At 45.6% G+C, this 21475-nt stretch overlaps 1 protein-coding gene across 11 annotated transcripts in view; it reads left to right on the forward strand.

Moving 5' to 3' along the window:
* Positions 1 to 21475, forward strand: part of EDARADD (EDAR associated via death domain) — a 100071-nt gene that overhangs the window by 48298 nt on the left and 30298 nt on the right. For all 11 annotated transcript variants that reach the window (XM_058696240.1, XM_058696233.1, XM_058696241.1 and 8 more), the window contains one exon: positions 4460 to 4518. In XM_058696240.1, coding sequence (XP_058552223.1) covers positions 4460 to 4518 — 59 coding nt within the window. The remainder of the gene's footprint in view (positions 1 to 4459; positions 4519 to 21475) is intronic.

Here is a 21475-nt window from a genome sequence, read left to right on the forward strand (position 1 = left end):
TTCGGATTCTGTGTCTCCCTCCCTCTCTGTCCCTTCCCCACTTGGTCTCTGTGTCTCTCTCAAAAATAAATGAATATTTTTAAAGAAAAAATTTTTTTAGATAACCAATGCCTATGGCAATAGTGACCCAAGGCAAGAGCTCTATTTATTGTATAAAGTAGGAATTCTGTGAGGAGCTCATCCTCCCTTTCGATTTAACCTGTTGCCTAGAGAGTAGATGGAAATTCGGTTGAGTGGCTTCTTTTAGTGCCAGGCATTGTGTTCTGAGAAGTGAAATGAATGTCTTGGTCACTAGCAGTAACGTCTGGAACTCCAAAGGGGATAGAGAATATTCTAGTGAGGCCTTACATTGTGGCCTTACTATGTGCAGAGATATCTGTTACCTTGATTTACATTCTCTTCATATGTGAGGCAAGAGATTCCCAGAGTTCTGTCCCAGAGTGGGCAAGTCTTGGGCAGTGGTCCAAGAGTTTGTATTTAAAAAAAAAAAAAGTGCTGATGGGGCCACTTGTTGGCCAGGGCATCCAGCATTAAGATGACCACCTGAAGTTTGGCAGTCTTTTATCAGGGACGTGTTGACTGAGGGCTAGAAAGCATAACTATCCATGAACTCCATCATGTATGATGGTGGTGATATCACCTGTAAAATCTACAGATTCCCACTGTTGTTCGCTCAGTTGATCTGAAGGGGCTCCCCAGGTAATCAGGAATGTCAGAAGGGTGACTTCTTCCAGCACCATGGATCTGGCAAGAGCCTGAGGATAGTGGAGACCATGCCCTCCTATGGGTGGAACATGCCAGAAGGCCCACGTTTGTCTCCACTCAGTAGCAGTAAAGTCTCAGTAGCCATGTCGAGCTTGTACGGAGCTGCTTCTGTGACTCAAGGCATAATAGGCAGCAGGGTATGAAGGCTCACAGGTGCAGGGTCAGTGAGAGCCTCTGTTTCCAGAAGAGCCCAGTGTGCAGCCAGCAGTCGCTGCCCTAGGGGTGTATGGAGAGAAGGGTCTAGCAGGGCAGTTTCATGCATCAGAAGCACGTAGATAGCATATGGTGGTCATGGGTGGTCCAGAGACTTCAGGAAGAATATGAGGAGGTTGTTTAAACCCTTATGGTGAAGGGGTCTCAGAGAATGTGTTTTGTAGGCTTTTGTTAGAGGGAGCCAGATTTACAGTGAAGCACTTTACAAGTAAGTGTGTCAGTGAGAACAAATAAACTATGGAAATGAGGAATACATTGCCTCCAGAACTCCCCCCAAACTAGATGTTGGACTTGTATTAACTTGTAGTAAGTACTGAGAGGGTCCATAACTCTTTGTTTTTTATTTTTTATTTTATTTCAGAGAGAGAACGAGCAGGGGATGGGCGGGGTGGCGAGAGGGAAAGAATGAGAGTGTCCCAAGCAAGCTCCACACTCAGCACAGAGCCTGACGAAGGGCTAGATCCTATGACCCTGGGACCATGACCTGAGCCAAAATCAAGAGTCAGAGGTTCAACCAGCTGAGCCACCCAGGTGTCCCTTAATGTTGTTTTTTTTTTTTATTTTCGTAACACTTAAAAAAGTTTTTCTTTAGCATTTATTTATTTTTGAGAGACAGAGACAGGGCATGAATGAGGGAGGAGCAGAGAGAGAGGGAGACACAGAGTCTGAAGCAGCTCCAGGCTCTGAGCTGTCTGCACAGAGCCGGACATAGGGCTCGAGCTCATGAACCGTGAGATCATGACATGAGCTGAAGTCAGACGCTCAACAGACTGAGCCACCCAGTCACCCCTATTTTTTTTAACTCTTTATTGACCATGTCAGAGATGGAGCAGCCCTTAACTTATCAACAGATTCTCAGGAATTTAACCAAGGTGGTAGGGCCTCACGCTGTGTGGGGGTCAGTGTCCTGTTCCCTTTCTGTGAGCTCTTTTATGGATGTTGTATGGCTTGGATGAATATGTCAAATGGATATCCTTGGAGGAGGATGTCATCCATGTTGGCATACCCACGATCCTGGAGAAGGTTGGGTGCAGTTAAGACCTTGCCTGCAAAGACCGTGTGCTAGGGCAACGCTGTTAGGTCCCCCATACGGAGCCCGGTCACCATGTACGACTGCCTTTGGCAATGAAGGCACATGGCACCTAAGAGGTTGCTCAAATAGACACTGAGCAGAACATATTAGCCCAATTGGTAATAGCCAGATATTTATTAGTGGCTGATGGGATGGAGTCAGTAATTTAAAAAATACTGGGCATTGGGTCTGGTGCCTTAATGGATGGGGCCACCACATTAAGGCCGCAGTAAAGTCCTGTGAGACACTGTTCATTGCCTTTCGGGTTTAAGAACAGGCCAAATTCAGCTGTTAATTGGAGAGGCAGCAGTTAATCCACCCTTCACTCAAATCAGGTCTTACATAGTAAGTTTTGATCTTTGAAGGTCCTGTTTAATTTACATCGAGCCATATTAGGTGCTTGCACTGAGAGGTCTGTAGGGTCCCATTGCGTTCAAATCAACTTCTAACTGTAAAGATTTAATTTAATAGTAATTTGTTAAGTCAGAGCCACCATGCCCACATGGGATAATCTAAGGCAATGGGTGCTGTGACCATGGGAAAATGAGGCAAAACAATAGTTCTTTTGGTTAGGATGAGTCATACCTATTTGTCTTCTGTTTCACGTTCCAGAACTCTCTAGGGTTATGTGGGGACCTCGTGTTTACATTTAGTGGCATCTCCAGGTGTAACTGTAATTGGAACCCCGGGACTGATTAAGTCCCTGAGGGTTTGCCGGTTGGTGCATTTCAGCAGGTATTAAAGCTGATTCAGAACCGACGTTGTCAGGCACAGGGGTATCCAGCACTCGTTTACTGGTTGGCTACGTAAATTATTTCAGTAAATGTTGGATTTCCCATTGGGTCAAACTGTGGACCTCTGCTTGCAGTTCTTTTTTTCCTTTCATCTCCTCCCCGGTGTCCAGTTTCTTTCCATTTTCTGTCCAGTTTCTTTCTTTCATTTCCCGTCCCCTTTTCTTTTTGTGTCACTGGATTAACTCTGGGTGCAGGTAGGTGGGGGAATCCTCCACCCCGCTCGTATTTCTGCATTTCCGCCTCCACAGAGCCTCAAATCAGTACCACGGGGTTGGGGCCTTCCCTGGGCAGCGGTTGCTTTCATATGTTTTCAGGACCCCGGGCTTGTGTCAGGGTCGAACTAACCCCGTGCCATGCCCCAGGGGTACCACGGGTTTCCCCGATAACTCCGAGGATCAGGATGTTCCTTGCAGCCAGGCAGAGGTGGCCGAGCAGCCCAGCAGGCAATCGGCTGGAAATGAGCTCTGCTATGGCCCTGCCTTTTCTTTGTTTTTTGGGGCTTTCTGTACAGATTCCCTGGGAGTATTTCTACTTCTACCTGTATAAAGGGTCAGCACTCACTTCCTGTCTCTGATCGTTCATGGTGCAGACTTTCTGAGTGTTGACGGGGGGAGGCTTGGGAGGCTGACGGCCCACCTCGTAGGGAGCCATCTCTTCCTCCAGGGAATGCCAGTCAATCTGCTTGGGGTTGGGTCCACCTCCAGGAAGGTCGTATTGCTTATGGGTCTGGGATGGACCAGCGGGCCCATGACTGCAGGATCGGTCCGTTGGCTCCTGTAAGCGGCTGCGCGGGGCCCAGGCGCACTGGCTTATGGATGGGATGCTCAGAGCTGACCCACCAGACATCAGTCGAACCCAACAGCACATCACACTGGGGCATAGTCAATAACAGTTTTCACCTTGGGGACGGGGACATTTTAGGTGGGAGGAGAGGACAAACACCGAGCAAAGATGACACACAGTGCTGCGTAGGCCAGAGTGCAAGTCGGCCAGCCCCAGGCAGCCTCAACTGTGGCGGGGAAGTTAGTTACATCTGACAAAGTGTCTTCCATAGCGGTTGGGCCATGCAATTCACGAGGCCAGCTGCTTTGATCCCCTCCTGTTCACCCCAGCAGTGTGGGAGGGATCCTGCCCAGGGGTTATGGGGATGGCCATACATGCCTGACACTGGACAGATGAGGTTGACATGAGTCACTTGTGCTCACAGCCTGGGGGAGGGGGACACCTCAAGCCACACAGGGTCACATCCCACGAGGCTGGAACAGAGGGCACCAGCCACCAGCGGCTGTAGGTGTAAGGGTAGTAGTAGCAAGAGGAGGTAGCGTCCCTGGTTCCCCAGGGACGGCTCGTCTGAGGAATTCAGTGGGCTGGCAGGGAATGAAAGTCAGTACTCAGGGTTAAGTAGGAACCGTGCCTCGTGCCCTCAGCTGGTGCCCTCGCAGGCAGCGGCGGGTAGCCTGGGGCCTTATGCCTAGAAGCAGAGAGGGCAGGAGAACCAAGGTCCTCCCGATTTTACCAGATGTCAAAGCAGCACATAGCACTGAGTCCCAATCGCAGGCCTCACATGGCAGAGCGTGCCCTTTCTTTATCAAGCTTTGTCTCTTTCCCCCCCCAGCTGAGGAGTGTGATCCAATTACTTTGAACGGCCCAACAAATTCTGATGCGCCACATGAGGTAAGAATCATTTTGGTTCTATTTTCACCCTTAGGTGCCTGCTAATCCAACTGGAAGGTCTTAGAGATTCTCTTCCAGAGCTTTGAAAATAAGGAAGAAGATTTCTAGGTAATAAAATAAGTCTGGAAATGATCTTGAAGCATCCCAGTTGTACGGGATATTGACAAAACGTCTGTTGCTTTCAGTAACTATGGTACCTTTGATCCGTCCTTTGAAATGAATATGTATCTATATGCTAAACACAGACCATCAATGTTTATTAAGCCGCAACAAAACTGGATAGTCCTATGCCATTTTTGTAATGCTTTTATAAAACTTTACTCAGGGGGCGCCTGGGTGGCTCAGTCGGTTAAGTGTCCGACTTCGGCTCAGGTCACAATCTCACAGTCTGTGAGTTCGAGCCCCGCGTCGGGCTCTGGGCTGATGGCTCAGAGCCTGGAGCCTGCTTCCGATTCTGTGTCTCCCTCTCTCTCTGCCCCTCCCCCATTCATGCTCTGTCTCTGTCTCAAAAATAAATAAAAAAAAAAAATAAAATAAAATAAAATAAAATAAAATAAAATAAAAGGGTTGTCTTAAAAAAAACAAAACAAAACTTTACTCAGATATGAGAAGTCAAACTTCACATCATTTTTATTGTCTTTTTCCAAAAAGCAAATCCATGTGTTGTTTTCTGATTCTAAAAGAATGTTCTTTTAAACTCCAGATAGGACAAAAATGTACCCCCAAAATTGAGAATTGCCTGTCATTCATTCCATTGTTCACCTTTTGAGGTACCTCCTTCCAGAAGCTTCCTTGGGTCACCGTGTGTTTCAGTCACTTCTGGTACTGTCCAGTCCATTTCTTTCCACTCGCTCGGAGCTTATTAGCCAAATTGCATAATGCTTCACATCTGCTGAACTATATTTAGAGTGTCAAATGTCTCAAAAAGCCTGTCTTGCCTCACAATGGACTGGTTCGGTCCTGCCCGTTCCATAACACCCAGTTAATTTTTAGCAAGACAAATTGGAGGTTTTGTTTAGGCTTGCTTGTCAAACATCAGTCTGTCATAAGTTATTAATAGTGATACTCCTGGAGAGTCAAATCACTTTTGCAATAAAGCAAAGTTACACAGTAGTTGATAAAACAGTCAACTTTAATTGTATACATCTCTCTTGAAAGTTGTCAGTGACGCTGTTTTAACTCTGGTTTGGGGCTTTTTAGTCACCCACTGTGAATATCATATACTTATTTATTTTTTTGTACTTTTTAAATGTTTATTTTTGAAGGAGAGAAAGAGAGTGTGAGTGGGGGAGGGGCAGAGAGAGAGGGAGACAGAATCGAAGCAGGCTCCAGGCTCTGAGCTGGCAGCACAGAGGCCTATGCCAGACTCGAACTCATGAACTGTGAGATCACGATCTGAGCTGAAGTCGGACACTTAACCGACTGAGCCACCCAGGTGCCCCTCACATTCTTATTAATTAATCCTCAGCAGTTTCCTTGGAATTACAATCTAAGGATTGATTTTGGCACTGACTGCCTTTAAACAACTTTAGTAAACCCAAACTATGAAATTTTCTTTTCTTGCACTCCTTAATTTGTTTGGCAAAGTTTTGCTCCTCACACGTTTTGTAACATGATACAGACTCCCATGAAGATACAAGAATGTTGTTTGTTTAGCTTGATTTTAGGGATTTTCCAAAACCAGTTAAGATTAGGTACCGAATATACCTTAGGATGCTGTTTAATAATTTTTTTTTTTAATTTTAGTGTCATAGATCTGGCTGTTTGAAGTAAAGACAATACTAAAAGATGAAAAATAAAATAAAAATTTTAAAAATTTTTTAAAAATTAAAAAAAAGATGAAAATAGATTTGTCAACAAATAAAAGGGGAAGAAACGTATTTGAGGTTTTTTTTTTCAGTTCCGTTTTAAAAGAGAATGTCTTCTATTCCTGTGAAAAGTAGGACACTACCTTGCTACTTCAGTTAGTTATTTCTTTGCATAATCTATAGGATTTGTTCTAACTGCTAGATATCCAGAAGGATTCTTTGAAACCAACTTGGCAGACAGAACAAAGAAAACTCACTAGGGGAGAAACATTTAAAAAAACAAACAAAAACCCCCACAGTCCATTTTCTAGAGCTCAGACTTTAAATTTTTTTTAATGTTTATTCATTTTTGAGAGAGACAGAGCACGAATGGGGGAGGGGCAGAGAGAGAGGGAGACACAGAATCCGAAGCAGGCTCCAGGCTCTAGGCTCTGAGCTGTCAGCACAGAGCCCGATGCGGGGCTCGAACTCACAGACTGCAAGATCATGACCTGAGCCGTAGTGGGACGCTCAACTGACTGAGCCACCCAGGCACCCCTCTAGAGCTCGGACTTTAAAGGCAAGCTGAAAATATGCTCTTTAGAATATTTAACACTTGATATGTTCGTGATTTTTATCATTTTAAGACTAAAACTCACTCTAGCAAGAGTGCCTCCTTTGAATAATGCAGAGGGAAAACGCTGTAGTGTCCTGGTATGCAAGATCAGACTCTGACATCTCAGACAAAATTTCGTAATAAAGAATCCTTTATTTTAGGAACTTAAAATCAATACCCTATCTACTAGATCCTGTCCTACTACTTCAGTTTATCAAAAGTTGCATTTGCTGAGCATACACTTGGAGCCCAGATCTGGACTGGGTGTTCTTGGGTGTAAGAAAAAGTGGGAGGGGAACAGACAAGGGAAGACCACAGCAGGGCTTACGGACTTGCTGGAGAAGCAGCGTGCACACATTAGATTCTGGATGTGGGGATGCTTCACAGGGTTGAAAATTTTCCATGGAACGAGGGGCACATGGGTGGCTCAGTCAGTTAAGCGGCTGACTTCGGCTCAGGTCATGATCTCATGGCTCAAAGGCTCGTGAGTTCGAGCCCCGTGTTGGGCTCTTTGCTGACAGCTTAGAGCCTGGAGCCTGCTTCCCATTCTGTGTTTCCCTCTCTCTCTGCCCCTCCTCTGCCCACGTTCTTTCTGTCTCTCTCTCAAAAAATAAATAAATGTAAAAAAAAAAATTTTTAATATCCATGGAACTTTATGTTCAAGAAAACATTCCCCAGAACCTTTATGAAACAATAAAGTTTCAACTACTTTAACTACCTGCACAAACATATAGCAAATGATAGTTAAAGCAAAATTTGTTCCAGTTTATAACCAATGATATCCATGCTAAGAGGAGGCTGAAGTAATAATAAAAATAATAAATATCAGGATGCTAACTTGGAGTTCGAGGTTATGGAAAGAATGACATTTTCCTCTATGTTATTTGGTTTTACCAAACTAAAGAGTTTATTTTTCTTTCTTTCTTTCTTTCTTTCTTTCTTTCTTTCTTTCTTTCTTTCTTTCTTTCTTTCTTTTCTTTTCTTTTCTTTTCTTTTCTTTTCTTTCTTTTTTCTTTAAGTTTTAGAAACCATGTAAAAGTACTGGTTTATTTAGCTGTGATGAAAGTATCATGCTAACATGCAATGTTAATAATAAAGGAAATTGAATGTAGGGCATATAGGACCTGTCTTTACCATCTTCTCAAGTTATATGTAATTCCAAAACTATTCTAAAATAAAAATGTATTTTAAAAACCACACTAAGTAAAATTTAGAATGTAGAAAAATGAAAAAACTCACAATTCCACTGCTCTGATATAACCATTGTTTGACATTTGGATGTATTCCCTTGTACACTTTTTTATATGAATAATTGTCAAAACTGTCAGTGAGATTTGCTTTTCTTATGTAATGTTATCTCACAAACATTTTTTAAGTTTATTCATTTATTTTGAGAGAGAGGGGTGGCGGGGAGGGAGAGAGAGAGAATGCCAAGCAGGCTCCACACTGTCTGCCTGACGCGGGTCTCGAACTCACGAACCATGAGATCATGACCTGAGCCGAAGTTGGACACTCAACCAACTGAACCACCCAGGCGCCCCTATTTCACAAACATTTTATCCAGTTTGCTACATGGCTTTGCCATCAGTTTGAATGGGTCCATGGTATGACCATCTCTAACACAGAAGTAGATTCTAGGATGTGTGTCTGAGGGCAGGGCAAGGGCCTCCCCCTGCGATGAGGGATGGTATATGTCAGTGCTCTGACAAAAGAGCCCCTGACGAACGCTTTGTCTGGAGCTGAAGTATTAGGAGATCCTAGGTGATAAGACTGAGGGATATGTTGGAGCCAGGGCCCCAGAGCCTTGAATGCCAGACACAGGTTGATAGAAATTATTGGGGGTTGTAAGTCGTGGCCATATGACCATACGGGACCCCAGGGGGACTGGAGAGAAGATGGGGGTAAATTTTAAGCCTGTGACTGGGAGATGTTTCTACCAAGAATGGAAATAGAGAATTCGGATAGAAGATAAGATTCATGTGTTGCTGGGATTAAGTTCCGCTTGTGGGTTGGGGAAAAAGGAGATAAACGTTTGTAGAGTGAGGGGTATGTGAGATTTGTGGCAATGCCTGGTAAGTGCTAGAAAACGCAGCACTAGGTACTGATTTAGGACTCGTGCATCAGGACATTACAGTTGAAGCCTCAGGAGCGGACGAGACTGCCAAGGAGAGAGTCCTTGTAGAAAAGCAAAGAGAGGAGCCAAGGGTGGAAGTTGTGGAACACCTCACTTTAGAGGCCAGCAGAAAAGAGCTCAGAAGCAGAAACCGGTCATCGGGACAAAAACGTGATTGCCAGTCTTAAAGAGTGAGCAGGTGACAAGAAAGTTCATGCAGTCCTGTCAGATTGCTTAAGGTGGCAAGGACAAATAGTAAATTCTTATTGGAGAGTGTTAGAAAATATGGGGAAAAAAGGCTTCTTTTTTCTCAAGATGGGAAACATCAGATTTTAAAGGATAAGGTATTATCGAGGAGCAGAGAGATTAAAACCAGGAGGAGGAGAAGTGTAATAATTAGTGGGATTTGTTTTCCCTGTGGAAGGTAGAGAGGATTAACGTTCTTAGCAAATACTTATTGATAATACGGTTGAAAATGTTCTGTGGGGAACATGCAACACATTGATTGCCCTCAAGGAATGTGTTATCTGGTAGGTAAGATAAGGTATAGGCACACAGGTGTTCGATAAATAGAGGCACGGATAGATGAGTTAACATTTTAAAAGTAAGAACCTCGGCTCTTTCATAGGCCAAAAAGGCGAGATAGGTAAAGATACAGACATTCTTTTTAATGTTTGTTGTTGTTGTTGTTTTAGAGAGTTAGTGAAAGCGGGAGGGGCAGAGGGGAAGAGAGACAGAATCTTTTTTTTTTTAAATATTTATTTTGAGAGAGAGAGAGAGAGAGCATGTACACTTGATCAGGGGAGAGGGGCAGAGGGAGAGAGAGAATCCCATGCAGGCTCCATGCTCAGCACAGAGCCCGATGAGGGGCATGATCCTACCACCCTGGGATCATGACCTGAGCTGAAATCAAGAGTCCAAAGCTCAACCGACTGAGCCAACCAGATGCCCCACAAACATTCTTTTTATACATAAAGACTCTAGAAGCTGAGATAGCTGATGCCAGATTTGAGTTGGGTCTTGAATGGCAACACTTGAATGGGGCAGGAAGGGAGGAAATCTAGCAAAGAGATTAGGGGGTTAAAGGGTTTATTCTGTCCATACAGCAGGGAGGCCACAGGCCATCATGAACAAGGCAGTAGCATGGTGGTGTTTGGTAAATAAGAAATGGATTGCAAGAGGTTAGATGATGCCACATCCATCCACCCACTTACCCATCCATCCAGCCAGCCAGCCAGCCGTCCATCCACCCGTCCACTCATCCATCCATTCACCCACCCAGTCACCCATCCATCCATCCATCCATCCATCCATCCATCCATCCATCCACCCATCCACCCACCCAGTCACCCACCCATCCACCCAGTCACCCATCCATCCATCCATCCATCCATCCACCCACCCAGTCACCCACCCATCCACCCAGTCATCCATCCATCCATCCATCCATCCATCCATCCATCCATCCATCTAGTATTTGATACCACTACTCTCTTAGGTGTGGGGATACAATGGTGACTGCTTAGAGCTACACTCAGAATTAACATTTGAAATCTCTGGCCTGGAAAGCTGAGTAGGAATGTTTTTGGATGCTCCCAGAACAGAGGCTCCATACGCAGGTAAGCTGAGAAACTCTCCCTTGGATTCTTGGACAATCTCAGCACATATCTGTAAGGGAAAAGAGAGAGGAGATGGCTGAGTTCATTTGACAGGGAGGCAGACTTGTCTAAACAGAGAAAGCCTTGTTTCCCCCACCTCCTCAGCGTGCCTGTTAACCCCTGCATCCAGCGTTTCCTCTCAGCTCCGCTCTGGGAAGTGCTGCTCCGGGCCAAGTCCTGGAGCGCCAAGGTGGGAGCACGGTCTCCGTCTCCCAGACAGGGGAGCTTCCTGAAAGAGTCTCCCTGTAGAGTGATGGCATAAGAACAGAGCTTTAGCCAAGTCATCCTAGCGGTGGCTGGTCCAGGGAATGGCTAGGAGGAAACACCGAGGTTCTTTGGCTCACCCGGGAATGCGATCCCAAGGGCTTAGGTACAGGACGTGGAAGGGGGAATGAAGAGGGGAGGGTAGCATTCTGAACATCTGTGTTGATGTCTAGGGCTGCTGTTGCAAAGCACCACAGCAGGGGTGGCTTCAGTAACAGAAATGCATGGTGTCCCAGCTCTGGAGCCCGTAAGTCTGAGATCAAGGTGTGAGCAGGGCCCGTTCCTTTTGAGGGTGCCGGGGGCAGGCTCTGTCCTAGCCTCTGTCCTTGCTTGTTGATGGCTGTCTTTTCCCTGTGTCTTCACCTCGTGTTTCCTCTGTCTCTGTGCACAAATGCCCCCTCTTTGTAAGGATACCAGTTGATCTTTTTTAAGCTCTTAAAAATGTCATCAAGCACATCATAAATGCTTTACGGGTGTGCGATTCATAAGTGAGACTGACCAGGAACAAATAGGACAATGAAGCCTGTTATTACTGGCAGTAGTGCTTTGGAGAGAAATGAAGCAGGAGAAGGGGGCAGGGAGCCCCACACGGTGGGAGTTGCCATTTGTAATAGGAAAGTGGACACAAGCTTGCTGTGTTAAGAGTACCAGAGCAAATGACATATCTTTGGAACATGTTCTAAAAAAAACCAGTCAAGGCAGAAGGTGGGGAGAGTCCCCAGAAATCAAGAGCTGTGCTGGCTCAGGTACCAGCAGCCTCACCCCTTCCGCCCGCACAGGCCCTGGTGTGGCAATGTGGCTTGCACGGGACCCACAAGGCCAGGTTCCTCCCTCCAGAAACCCACAGAGGAGCTGAGCTGGCAGGACACGCAAGGGACAAACACGGCTTGAGGCATTGACCTTAGGGGTTTAATCAGGCACATGCATCTTGAGACTGGCCCCTCAGAGTTTTCTAGGACTCTCTCCTGTGCGGGGTTAGTGCTGTTTTCTGGGGGGAACAGGGGTAGAGAGGCATTAGTGAGACCACCCTACTGGCCATGTTTCAGAAGAGAGGCAGGCTGGGTAGAGAGGAGGGAATGTTGTAGGAGCTCTGAGCTTCCAGAACAGGAAAAGGGAGGGCAGAACCTTCCTAAACCCAGGAGTAGATTCTAAAAGCCCCATAGGTGATTCTTTTTTTTTTTTTTTAACTTTTAATTCTTTTAAATGTTTATTTAATTTTGAGAGAGAGAGAGAGAGAGAGAGAGAGAAAGAGACGTGGGAGAGGGGCAGAGAGAGAGGAAGAGAGAATTCCAAGCAGGCTCTGCAATGTTGGCACGAGCCTGACTCGGGGCTGGAACTCAGGAACCATGAGATCATGACCTGAGCTAAAATCAAGAACCGTAAGCTTGACCGACTGAGCCACCCAGGTGTCCCTACAAGCCCAGTAGGTGATTCTGATGCCTCCCACTTCCTCCCCCGCAAACAAAACCACTGGATAGGAGGGATAGCATCTGGCCACTGGTTAGATTCACCTATTCTACGGCAGCTTTGATAGATGAATAATTTTAGTTTATGGTAACATAAATCAGCAGTGGAAGGTGTTGTGAGATTAGTCACAAATGTACCTGTCACCTTTCATCTGCCATATTCTCCCCGCACCCTACCCTTCTTGGCCATTTTTAGATAATGCACGAGCCTGACATGACTGTGCACGTGGGAGGGGCAGGGGTTCTGTGCATCTCAAGTGGCGGCTGTAGGATCTGGCACTGAAGACAGTAATGAGAATCTTTAAGGACAGATGTAAAAATGTGATGGGGCACCTGGGTGGCTCAGTCGGTTAAGTTTCAGGTCATGATCTCGTGGTTTGTGGGTTCGAGCCCTGCGTCGGGCTCTGTGCTGACAGCTCAGAGCCTGGAGCCTGCTTCAGATTCTGTGTCTCCCTCTCTCTCTCTGCCCCTCCCCCATTTGTGCTCTGTCTCTCTCTCTCCCAAAAATGAATAAACATTAAAATTTTTTTTTAAAAAACGTGGAAAGCACCTGTTAGTGGCCCACAGAAAACAGATATAAATTTTCTTACTAACATTAGTGCCCACCTATGATCTGCTTAGCCCAACAATTCTGGACCCTGGCTGCACATTAGGAATCACTGGGAGAACATTTATAATGCACCAGTGCCTGGGTCCCATTCCCCAGAGATGCCAGCTGGACTGCTTTGGGGTGGGCTCCCGTCACTAGTATTTCTTCATGTCCTGGGAACGTCTCTGTGTTGCAGAGTGAGAAAGCCTGGGGTAAACCAGGCATCCACATCCACGGGGTGAGGGGTCCAGACAGGCCACAGCGTCAACTCTTCATGTTCCATGTGTGCAGGCTGCTCCCTCATGCTCCCGGGTATGGCCCTATGTGAGTGTCTGTCTCTAAATTTCCCCTTTTTATAAGAACACCAGTCCTGTTAGATGAGGGCCCACCGTGATGACCTCTCTTTAACTTGATTACCTCCATAAAGACCTTATTTCCAAAATATTCCAAAATATTCTGAGGTTAGGACTCTGACATATGAATTTGGAGTTGGGGGCGGGGCGGGGGGGGGGCAAAATTCAACCCAAAACAATATTGAGTGATTTGGTGTTGAGTATTTTACAGCATTTATTTGGACTCTGATATTCCATAGGCATTTAATAAGTGGAATGGGTGGGTGAATACATGTCCTCTAGTATTCGGGGTATTGTATGTGCTGGCCACTGATCTGTGCAGAAAACACACACAGCCTGATTGTTTACATCCTGTTCCAAGCAGAATGTCGGAGCTTTCCCAAGTATCCTCCATGCGAAAGTTACGTTCTCAGGAAAAGAAGATGAGGGAAGTATTATTTCCTCTCTTTTTTTTCTTTTGCATGGGTGTAATTATTTTGTATCTGGTTGTAATCACACCGTACAATGTCATGATTTCCTTCTTTCACGTAATGCAGTACCCTAAACATCCTTTCCAAGAAGTTAATGGTATGTAATCAAAAGAGTAATAATTATAATTAACATTTTTAAGCCCAAGAGTTCTTCCAAGCACTCAGCTATGTGGACTAACTTAATCTTCCAAATGACTCAGTGGGACATACTATTTCTACTTCCGTTTTATAGATGCACACTGCGACACAGAAGGGTTGAATAATTTAAGGTCACACAGCTACTGAGTAGTAGAGCCAAGATTTGGTTTTCATTTTTCTGAAATTCATTTATTTAAATTCAAATTAGTTCACATACAGTGTAGTATTGGTTTCAGCAGTAGAACCCAGCAATTCATCAGTTACATGTAACACCCAGTGTAGAGCCAAGATTTGAGCCATATAGGCATTCTGATTTTGGCAATCTGTTTCCTCCTTTATGAAATGGGTATAATCGTGCCAGGAGACTGATGGAAGATGTTCGATAAATACCTGGTTAGTATTGCATCTAAATGAACTCCATCCCATACTTGAATCACTCATCCTGTTCCAAGCTTGTCTCCTCACTTCCAGCTCAAGCCTGATTGAAATTTTGAGGCCCAAAGAGGGATGTCATTCCCCTCTCCTTCCCCAAATGAGAACTCAGCACCATATAATGGCCTGATGTGGACAAAGCACTCCCAGCTGACTGTTTACATCTGCCTCCCAACAGCCAAGCCCAGCCCCTTCTCTCCCTGTGATGTTTCACACCCCTCCTACCTGAGCAGGGTGCTTTCAAGATGGCGTCCATCCACTTGGCCATGGGCAACTTGCCCCACTGTCCCACCATTAGGGACAGGGACAGCCCTGGCCAGCTTGTGGCTTCCTCATATACACAGGTTCGAGCCTCCCAGTGGCAGAAGTATTGCGCCTCAGTCACAAAGAGCGAGAGGCTGGTCTTTCCATTCTGTCAAGCACCCCCCACAGGTGGTGATCCTGAGGCCCCCTCATCTGGCATGGGTGGGCCAGAGAGGTGCCCCTTCCTCTTAAAGGCAGAGGAAGGGAAACTTCTTCCGCCAGTTCCTTCAAAGAAGTCTCTTCCTCTTATATAGGCTGAATGTGGGGTTGGGGTAATTGTCACACCACCTCTTTTGGTCCACTTTGTAGCTCATCCTTTGGGGTTCCCCTGGCCCCTTTCTGTGGAATGCATGCATGCCATTGTCCTCAGCATGGGGCCCCAGTCAAAACTCTTAAGAACCCTAGGAAAGTATCCTATCTCACATCCTGTTATATTATATTCTTGGCCATGAGTCACTTAAGAGTTTCCTTATCATGGGACTTGAGGCTGTTTCAGGTTTTTTTTTGCTGTCCTAAACCCTGCTGTGGGGAACATCCTTCCCCCGCACCCCCCCCCCAGCCCCCCATGTAAGGCTGTATATTCCTTACACTACATTTGCATCTGTATTTACAGACTAAACCTAACAGGCCAGACTGCCAGTCTCTTCTTCCGCTGAATAAGTTCTAAGACCTCAAGTCAGTTCCTAGTGACAAATGCCACCAAATACAAAGAAGATGCTGTTTTTATCTGTTGAAAGCCTATCAGTAACCAAGTGATTTCTTTGAAGTTAAACAAGCCTCTCAAAAATAGAGTTGCACATGATGTTGCCCAGAGTAGATGGGGGGCAGGGGGCCCACACGCAGTTTTTAAGCCATGGAACAGCAGCTTCGCTTGTTGATAGTATTATCCAAAGTACCACGTGATGACCAAGACTGAAGTCCTGAACCTTTGTAATCCGGAAAACTATCTTCATTAACGATCGATGCTAAAGTCACAGCCCAAGAAACTGATTAATCTTGTATCTTGTGTATTCGTCAAAGCGACAGAAGTCTTTTATTTCCAACACATGTTTTCTATCTTAGGTGGGACTCCCCCCTGTGACCTTGACCCTTCACCTACCATCCATGCCTTACATTTCTTCCAACTCTGGGTCCTACCTTCTTCCCAGCTCCCAGAAGCTCACGCCTAATTCTTGTGCCTTATTTCCTAAGCTCCTGTTAGCATCCGACTTCGGCTCGGGTCATGATCTCATGGCTTGTGAGTTGGAGCCCCACGTTGGGCTCTCTGCTTTCAGCGCAGAATCCCCTTCAGATCCTCTGTCTCCCTCTCACTCTGCCCCTTCCTTGCTTGGGCACACTTTCTCTCTCAAAAATAGATATCTAAAAATAAAATGTCAATATTTGCAATATACTAGAAATTACATTCTTTCCAACCAATTAAACCAAAACATCATGTAAAATTGTGAAAGCTTACGTAGTTTACTAATTTTTAAAGACCTTATTATTAAAGCAGTTTTAGGTTTACAACAAAATTGGGAGGAAGGTACAGAGATTTCTTTTTTTTAATTTTTAATGTTTATTTATATTTGAGAGAGAGTAAGAACCAGCAGGGGAGAGGCAGAGAGAGAGGGAGACAGAATCTGAAGCAGGCTGCAGGCTCTGAGCTGTCAGTACAGAGCCCGATGTAGGGCTCAAACTCACAAGCCACGAGATCACAATCTGAGCCAAAGTCGGACACTTAACCAACTGAGCCACCCAGGCACCCCAAGAGATTTCTTTTTTCTAAGTTTGTTCATTTATTTTGAGAGAGAGCACACTAACTGGGGAGAGGCATAGAGACAGGGAGAGAGAGAATCCCAAGCAGGCTCCGAGCTGGCAGCACAGAGCCCAGTTTGGGGCTCAGTCCCATGAATTGCAAGATCATGACCTGAGCCGAATCAAGAGTCGGACGTTTAACCGACCGAGCTACCCAGGCCCCCCTAATCCTGACCACTTAGGAAGTGGGTTTGGGCCCAGACGTGTAGATTGACAGCTCGGCATCTTCAGAGCTGAAGGGGACCACAAAAATCATGTTGTTGGCGATTTCTTTTGTTTCATAGTGGAGGGAACCAGTGTCAGTCGATTGAGGGGTGGAGTTGGGACCTTGTCCAGCGTCACTTGCCCACCCCCGATGCCCAGCATTTCTGAGTCAGTAACAGCTGCCAGTTACCAGTTGCCGCTGGGCCGCTCGCCTAGGGAGATTTTAGGCTTTTCCAACAGTTCTAAATGATATCCGTCTGGCAGAGTAGCCTGGGTGAGAGCTACTGGAATAAAACCGGTAAATGGCAAGGTCGCTCTTTCCTTCAAATTGTATTGGGAGGTGGTTGGCAAAACCCTCACTGCCTTGGCAGAGCAACTGGTCTGCCAGACTCTCTGCGAACCCGAAGCAATTACGTGCGTTATAATAACAGAGAACGGACCCAAGCGGCACTTGCTGTTGATGGTATCTTACCTGAGTCAGCCCGGCAGGCTGCTACCTGCTCTGAGTGATACGTGGCGATCCTTTTCAAGCGCCAACAAGACCTGTCTCATAGATTGGTGAGCCCTTTGCTTTGTTCTTTGAGGGACAAGCAGATAGTTCTGGCTTCGGGAAGTACTTGGCAGCGTCTCACTTCGTCCCTGAGACGATGTTGCGAGAATGAGGAAGCAGTGCTCTTAGAGAAAACTAGAAAACTTTCCCTAGAGCCTCTACTTGCTATTTTTAACTCTGGTGAGAGGGACTCCCTTTGGCTTTGAGGCCAGTATCTACCAATCCAAAATTTTAGACCGCACTTTCTTGAAACAGGCTGTGGGGTGGGGGGGGGAGGGGGGTGGTTCTTGATACACAGCTGCCTGGGCATTGAGAGGACGGAGAAGGAATTTCAAGGGTGGGTTTCGCTGGACCAGAAAGCACCTGTTCTGTAAGTCCATGTATCCCTCACCTCCCCCTTTCCCTGCTCCCTCCCTCCTTCATTTACTCACCGTCCCATCCAGTCCCTGCTGTTGACTGTCTAACCTCTACTATAACGTGCCTGGGGTGCCACATTGGGGGAGCAGATACACAAACCACTAGAAAGTTAAAATTAGGGGAGTAGTACCAGGTGAATTTGATTAGGGTCTTTCCGAGGGGCAGATCTCTTCTTTGTCTTGATTCTCTAGACGGTTCTGCCCCATACACACAAGGATCTGATTCTGTTTCCCAGGATAGAACTTAACGTCCTCGAGTTGTATCCTCTGACTTTTTCTAGACTAAATTTATGTGTCTGGCATGGTGACCTCCCACTGACCTGCCTCTCTCTGCTTGTCCCATCTGTCTCGTAGCACATCATCACAGGAAACAAACCCTCCACCTCAGACTCTGAAGTCCCTTCCCCCCACCCCCAACCTTGTACCCTTTTTTCTCTCTCACTCCCTCCCCCGCCCTCAGGCTCAGCGCACAACAGCCCTCCACCTGTCTGGCGTTTCGACGGGCTCTTGCTGATTTTTGGTGGACCCTGTGTGGCCAAGCCCTTGGGCTTGGGTAGACCAGGACCACCTGCACTCTGTGTTTCTGCATGCTGGAGAAAATAGCGGAAAGCAAACTGCTGTCCCCACTACAAATTCATGCTGCCCACGAAAGTTATCCTTTGAGGTCCCTGCAGATCTTTTCTTTCGTAAACTTCTCAGAAGTGAAATTTTAAAAGAAAAATCAAAGTACAGCCAGTCCCCAAGTTTTGATGGGCCAACTTACAATTTTTCAACATTATAGTGGTGGTGAAGTGATACATATTCAGTAGAGACTGCACTTCGAATTTCGGAGTTGGATCTTTTCCCAGGCAGGGGATCCGCACCGCTCTCCTAATGCTGGCCACGGCCTCAGCTCCCACGTGGCCACATGACCACAGGGGTCAACAACCTACACACTGACATCCATTCTGCACCCACACAGCCCTTCTGTTTTTCACTTTCTTTTTATTTATTTATTTTTTGAGTTTATTTATTTGGAGGGAGAGAGAGAGAGCATGTGAGCAGGGTAGAGGCAGAGAGAGAGGGGAGACAGAATCCTAAGCAGGCTCTGTGCTGTCAGCATGGGGCCCGATATGGGGCTCGAACTCATGAACCACGAGATCATGACCTGAGCCGAAATCAATAGCTGGGGACTTAACCTACTGTGCCGGCCAGGCACTCTTCGCTTTTCACGTTCAGTGCAGTACTCAATTACAGAGATCTTCAGCCCTTAATTATCAAATAGGCTTTGTGTTAGATGCTCTTGCCCACTGCAGGCTAACATAAGTGTTCTGAGCACATTAAAAGTCGGCTGGGCTGAGCTATGATGTTCAGTAATGAACATTCATGGTAGTGAACACATTTTGAATTTAGGATATTTTCAACTTATGATGAGTTTATCAGGATATAACCCTATTGTAAGTCAAGGAAAATCTGCACTCTAATTTGATGTAGTCTAATTTGATGTTTGTTTTTTTTTTACTTATTTCTACTTTCGGGCCAAGTCAAGATAACATATTTCTGGTAAGACACATAGAAGCCAAAGGGCAAAAATGCCTGCTTTCTAGCACTTAAGTAGTTATTTCCCTAAGAACAGCACACGAGAAGTTTATTAATCATTAAATTATACAGTCTCTAATCTGCTCTAATTGTTTGACTTAAAGGCTTCTGTTCTCATCATCATTCAGTGCTTTATTGACTGTAATGCCTTTGAATTTCACTAGCAACTTAGGATTTCACTTAGACTTCCCATTGGTGTGGGTGTCAAGGTACAGCATGGTTTGCATGGTTGAGATGCAGATTGATACAACTTTTGGAACACTATTTGGTGGCATCTGTTACTCATTGATTGGGCAATGTCACTATTCAAGGACTTGATCCTATGGAAATTATGGCAGAGTATATTTGAAATAGAAAAAAAATTAACCAGTCGAGTAAATTTTGGTATTTTGACACAGTATAATTAAAACCATTAAAAAGAGAAGAGACCAGGGGCGCCTGGGTGGCTCAGTTGGTTAAGCGTCCGACTCTTGGTTTCAGCTCGGGTCATGATCTCACAGTTCATGAGTTCAAGTCCCACATTAGGCTCTGTGCTGACAGCATGGAGCCTGCTTGGGATTCTCTGTCTCCCTCTCTCTCTGCCCCTCCTTCTCTCCCTCTGTCTCTCTCTCTCTCTCAAAATAAATAAACATGTAAAATTTTTTTAAAATTAAAAAAAAAAGAGAGACCACTGACCTGAAAAGATATCCAATAAAGTATCATTAAATAAAGCATGTTGTAGACTAGTATGGTTTGAGGCTAAAAAAAAGTGGCTCAGTCTCGGTTCCTATGACTAAGGAATCAGGAAGGACGTGCCCCAGATTGTAACTAGTGACCTCTGAGGAGGGAGAAGCGATTGAGAGATGAGCTAAGAGCTGGAGAGAAAGAGCTTCACATCTCTTATGGATTTAAAAATATATATATATGATATTTGAATAAAGGTATTCTTCACCTTATAATGGGGTTGTGCCTCATAAGCCCATCCATCGTAAACTGAAAATATTTAAGTCAAAAATGTATCACTACACCTAACCTACCGAACACCATAGCTCAGCCAGCTGACCTTAAACTTGCTCGGAACATTTACATTAGCCTGCAGGTGGGCAAGAATATCTAACACAAAGCCTGTTTGATAATGAAGTGTAGAAGATCTCATGTAATTGATTGAATACTGCTCTGAAAGTGAAAAGCAGAAGGGCTGTGTGGGTACAGTATGGTTGTCAGTGTGTGGGTTGTTGACCTTTGTGGTCATGTAGGAGCAGGGAGCGGGAGCCACTGCCCAGCATCACGGGAGAGGACCATACCCCATGTCACTACCCTGGGAAAAAATGCAAATCCAAAATTTGAAGTGAGGTTTCTCTAAACACATATCAGTTTTGCTCCATAGGAAAGTCAAAAATCATGGGTTTTTTTTTTAAGAAAAATTATCAGTCAGGGGTGCCTGGGTGGCTCAGTCAGTTGAGTGTCCAACTTCGGCTCAGGTCATGATCTCACAGTCCATGGGGTCAAGCCTGCATTCGGCTCTGTGCAGACAGCTCAGAGCCTGGACCCTGCTTAGGATTCTGTGTCTCCCTCTTTCTCTGCCCCTCTCCCGCTCACTCGCGCTCTTTCTCTCTTCTCTCTGTTTCAAAAAATAAACATTAAAAAAAGAAAAATTATCAGTTGGGAACTGTCCTTTTTTTTTTTTTCTTTTTTTAAATAGACTCCACTGGGCGTGGAGTCCAATGCAGGGCTTGAACTCAGGACCCTGCAGTCAAGACCTGAGCTGAGATCAAGAGTCACACCCTTAACCAGCTCAGCCACCTGAGTGCCCCCGTCCTTTTTATTTTGTGTTTTTGGTTTTTTTGTTTTTTGTTTTCAAATTAAAGGAGAAAGTAGTGGAGTCACTCATTCAAACATTTAGGTGGCATTTAGGCCCAATAAACTTCCATACACTGGCACCTGACCCCCAGTGGTCTTTCTTCAGCCCACACGTAATTATGCACTGTGGGAAAATTATAGGCTGAAATGAAGGGTTGTGAATGCACGTCCTCATCTCGCAGCCTCGGAGGAGTCTGTGCTCTGGCATCGCATGTGTCCTCCGCCCGGAGTGAGGGTAAGACTAGGCAGGAACCCCCCGCCTCTCTGTGACACCCATTGCCTTTGTGCATGCAAATCATCACCTCCTGTGAAACGCTTGGTGATATTTCTGAACAGTAATCATGCACAAGGGGAAAACCCCTCCTTCCTTCACCTTTGAAACCGTAG

The sequence above is a fragment of the Neofelis nebulosa genome, chromosome 13 (genome assembly GCF_028018385.1).
Source record: "Neofelis nebulosa isolate mNeoNeb1 chromosome 13, mNeoNeb1.pri, whole genome shotgun sequence".
In the NCBI taxonomy this organism is placed as follows: domain Eukaryota; kingdom Metazoa; phylum Chordata; class Mammalia; order Carnivora; family Felidae; genus Neofelis; species Neofelis nebulosa.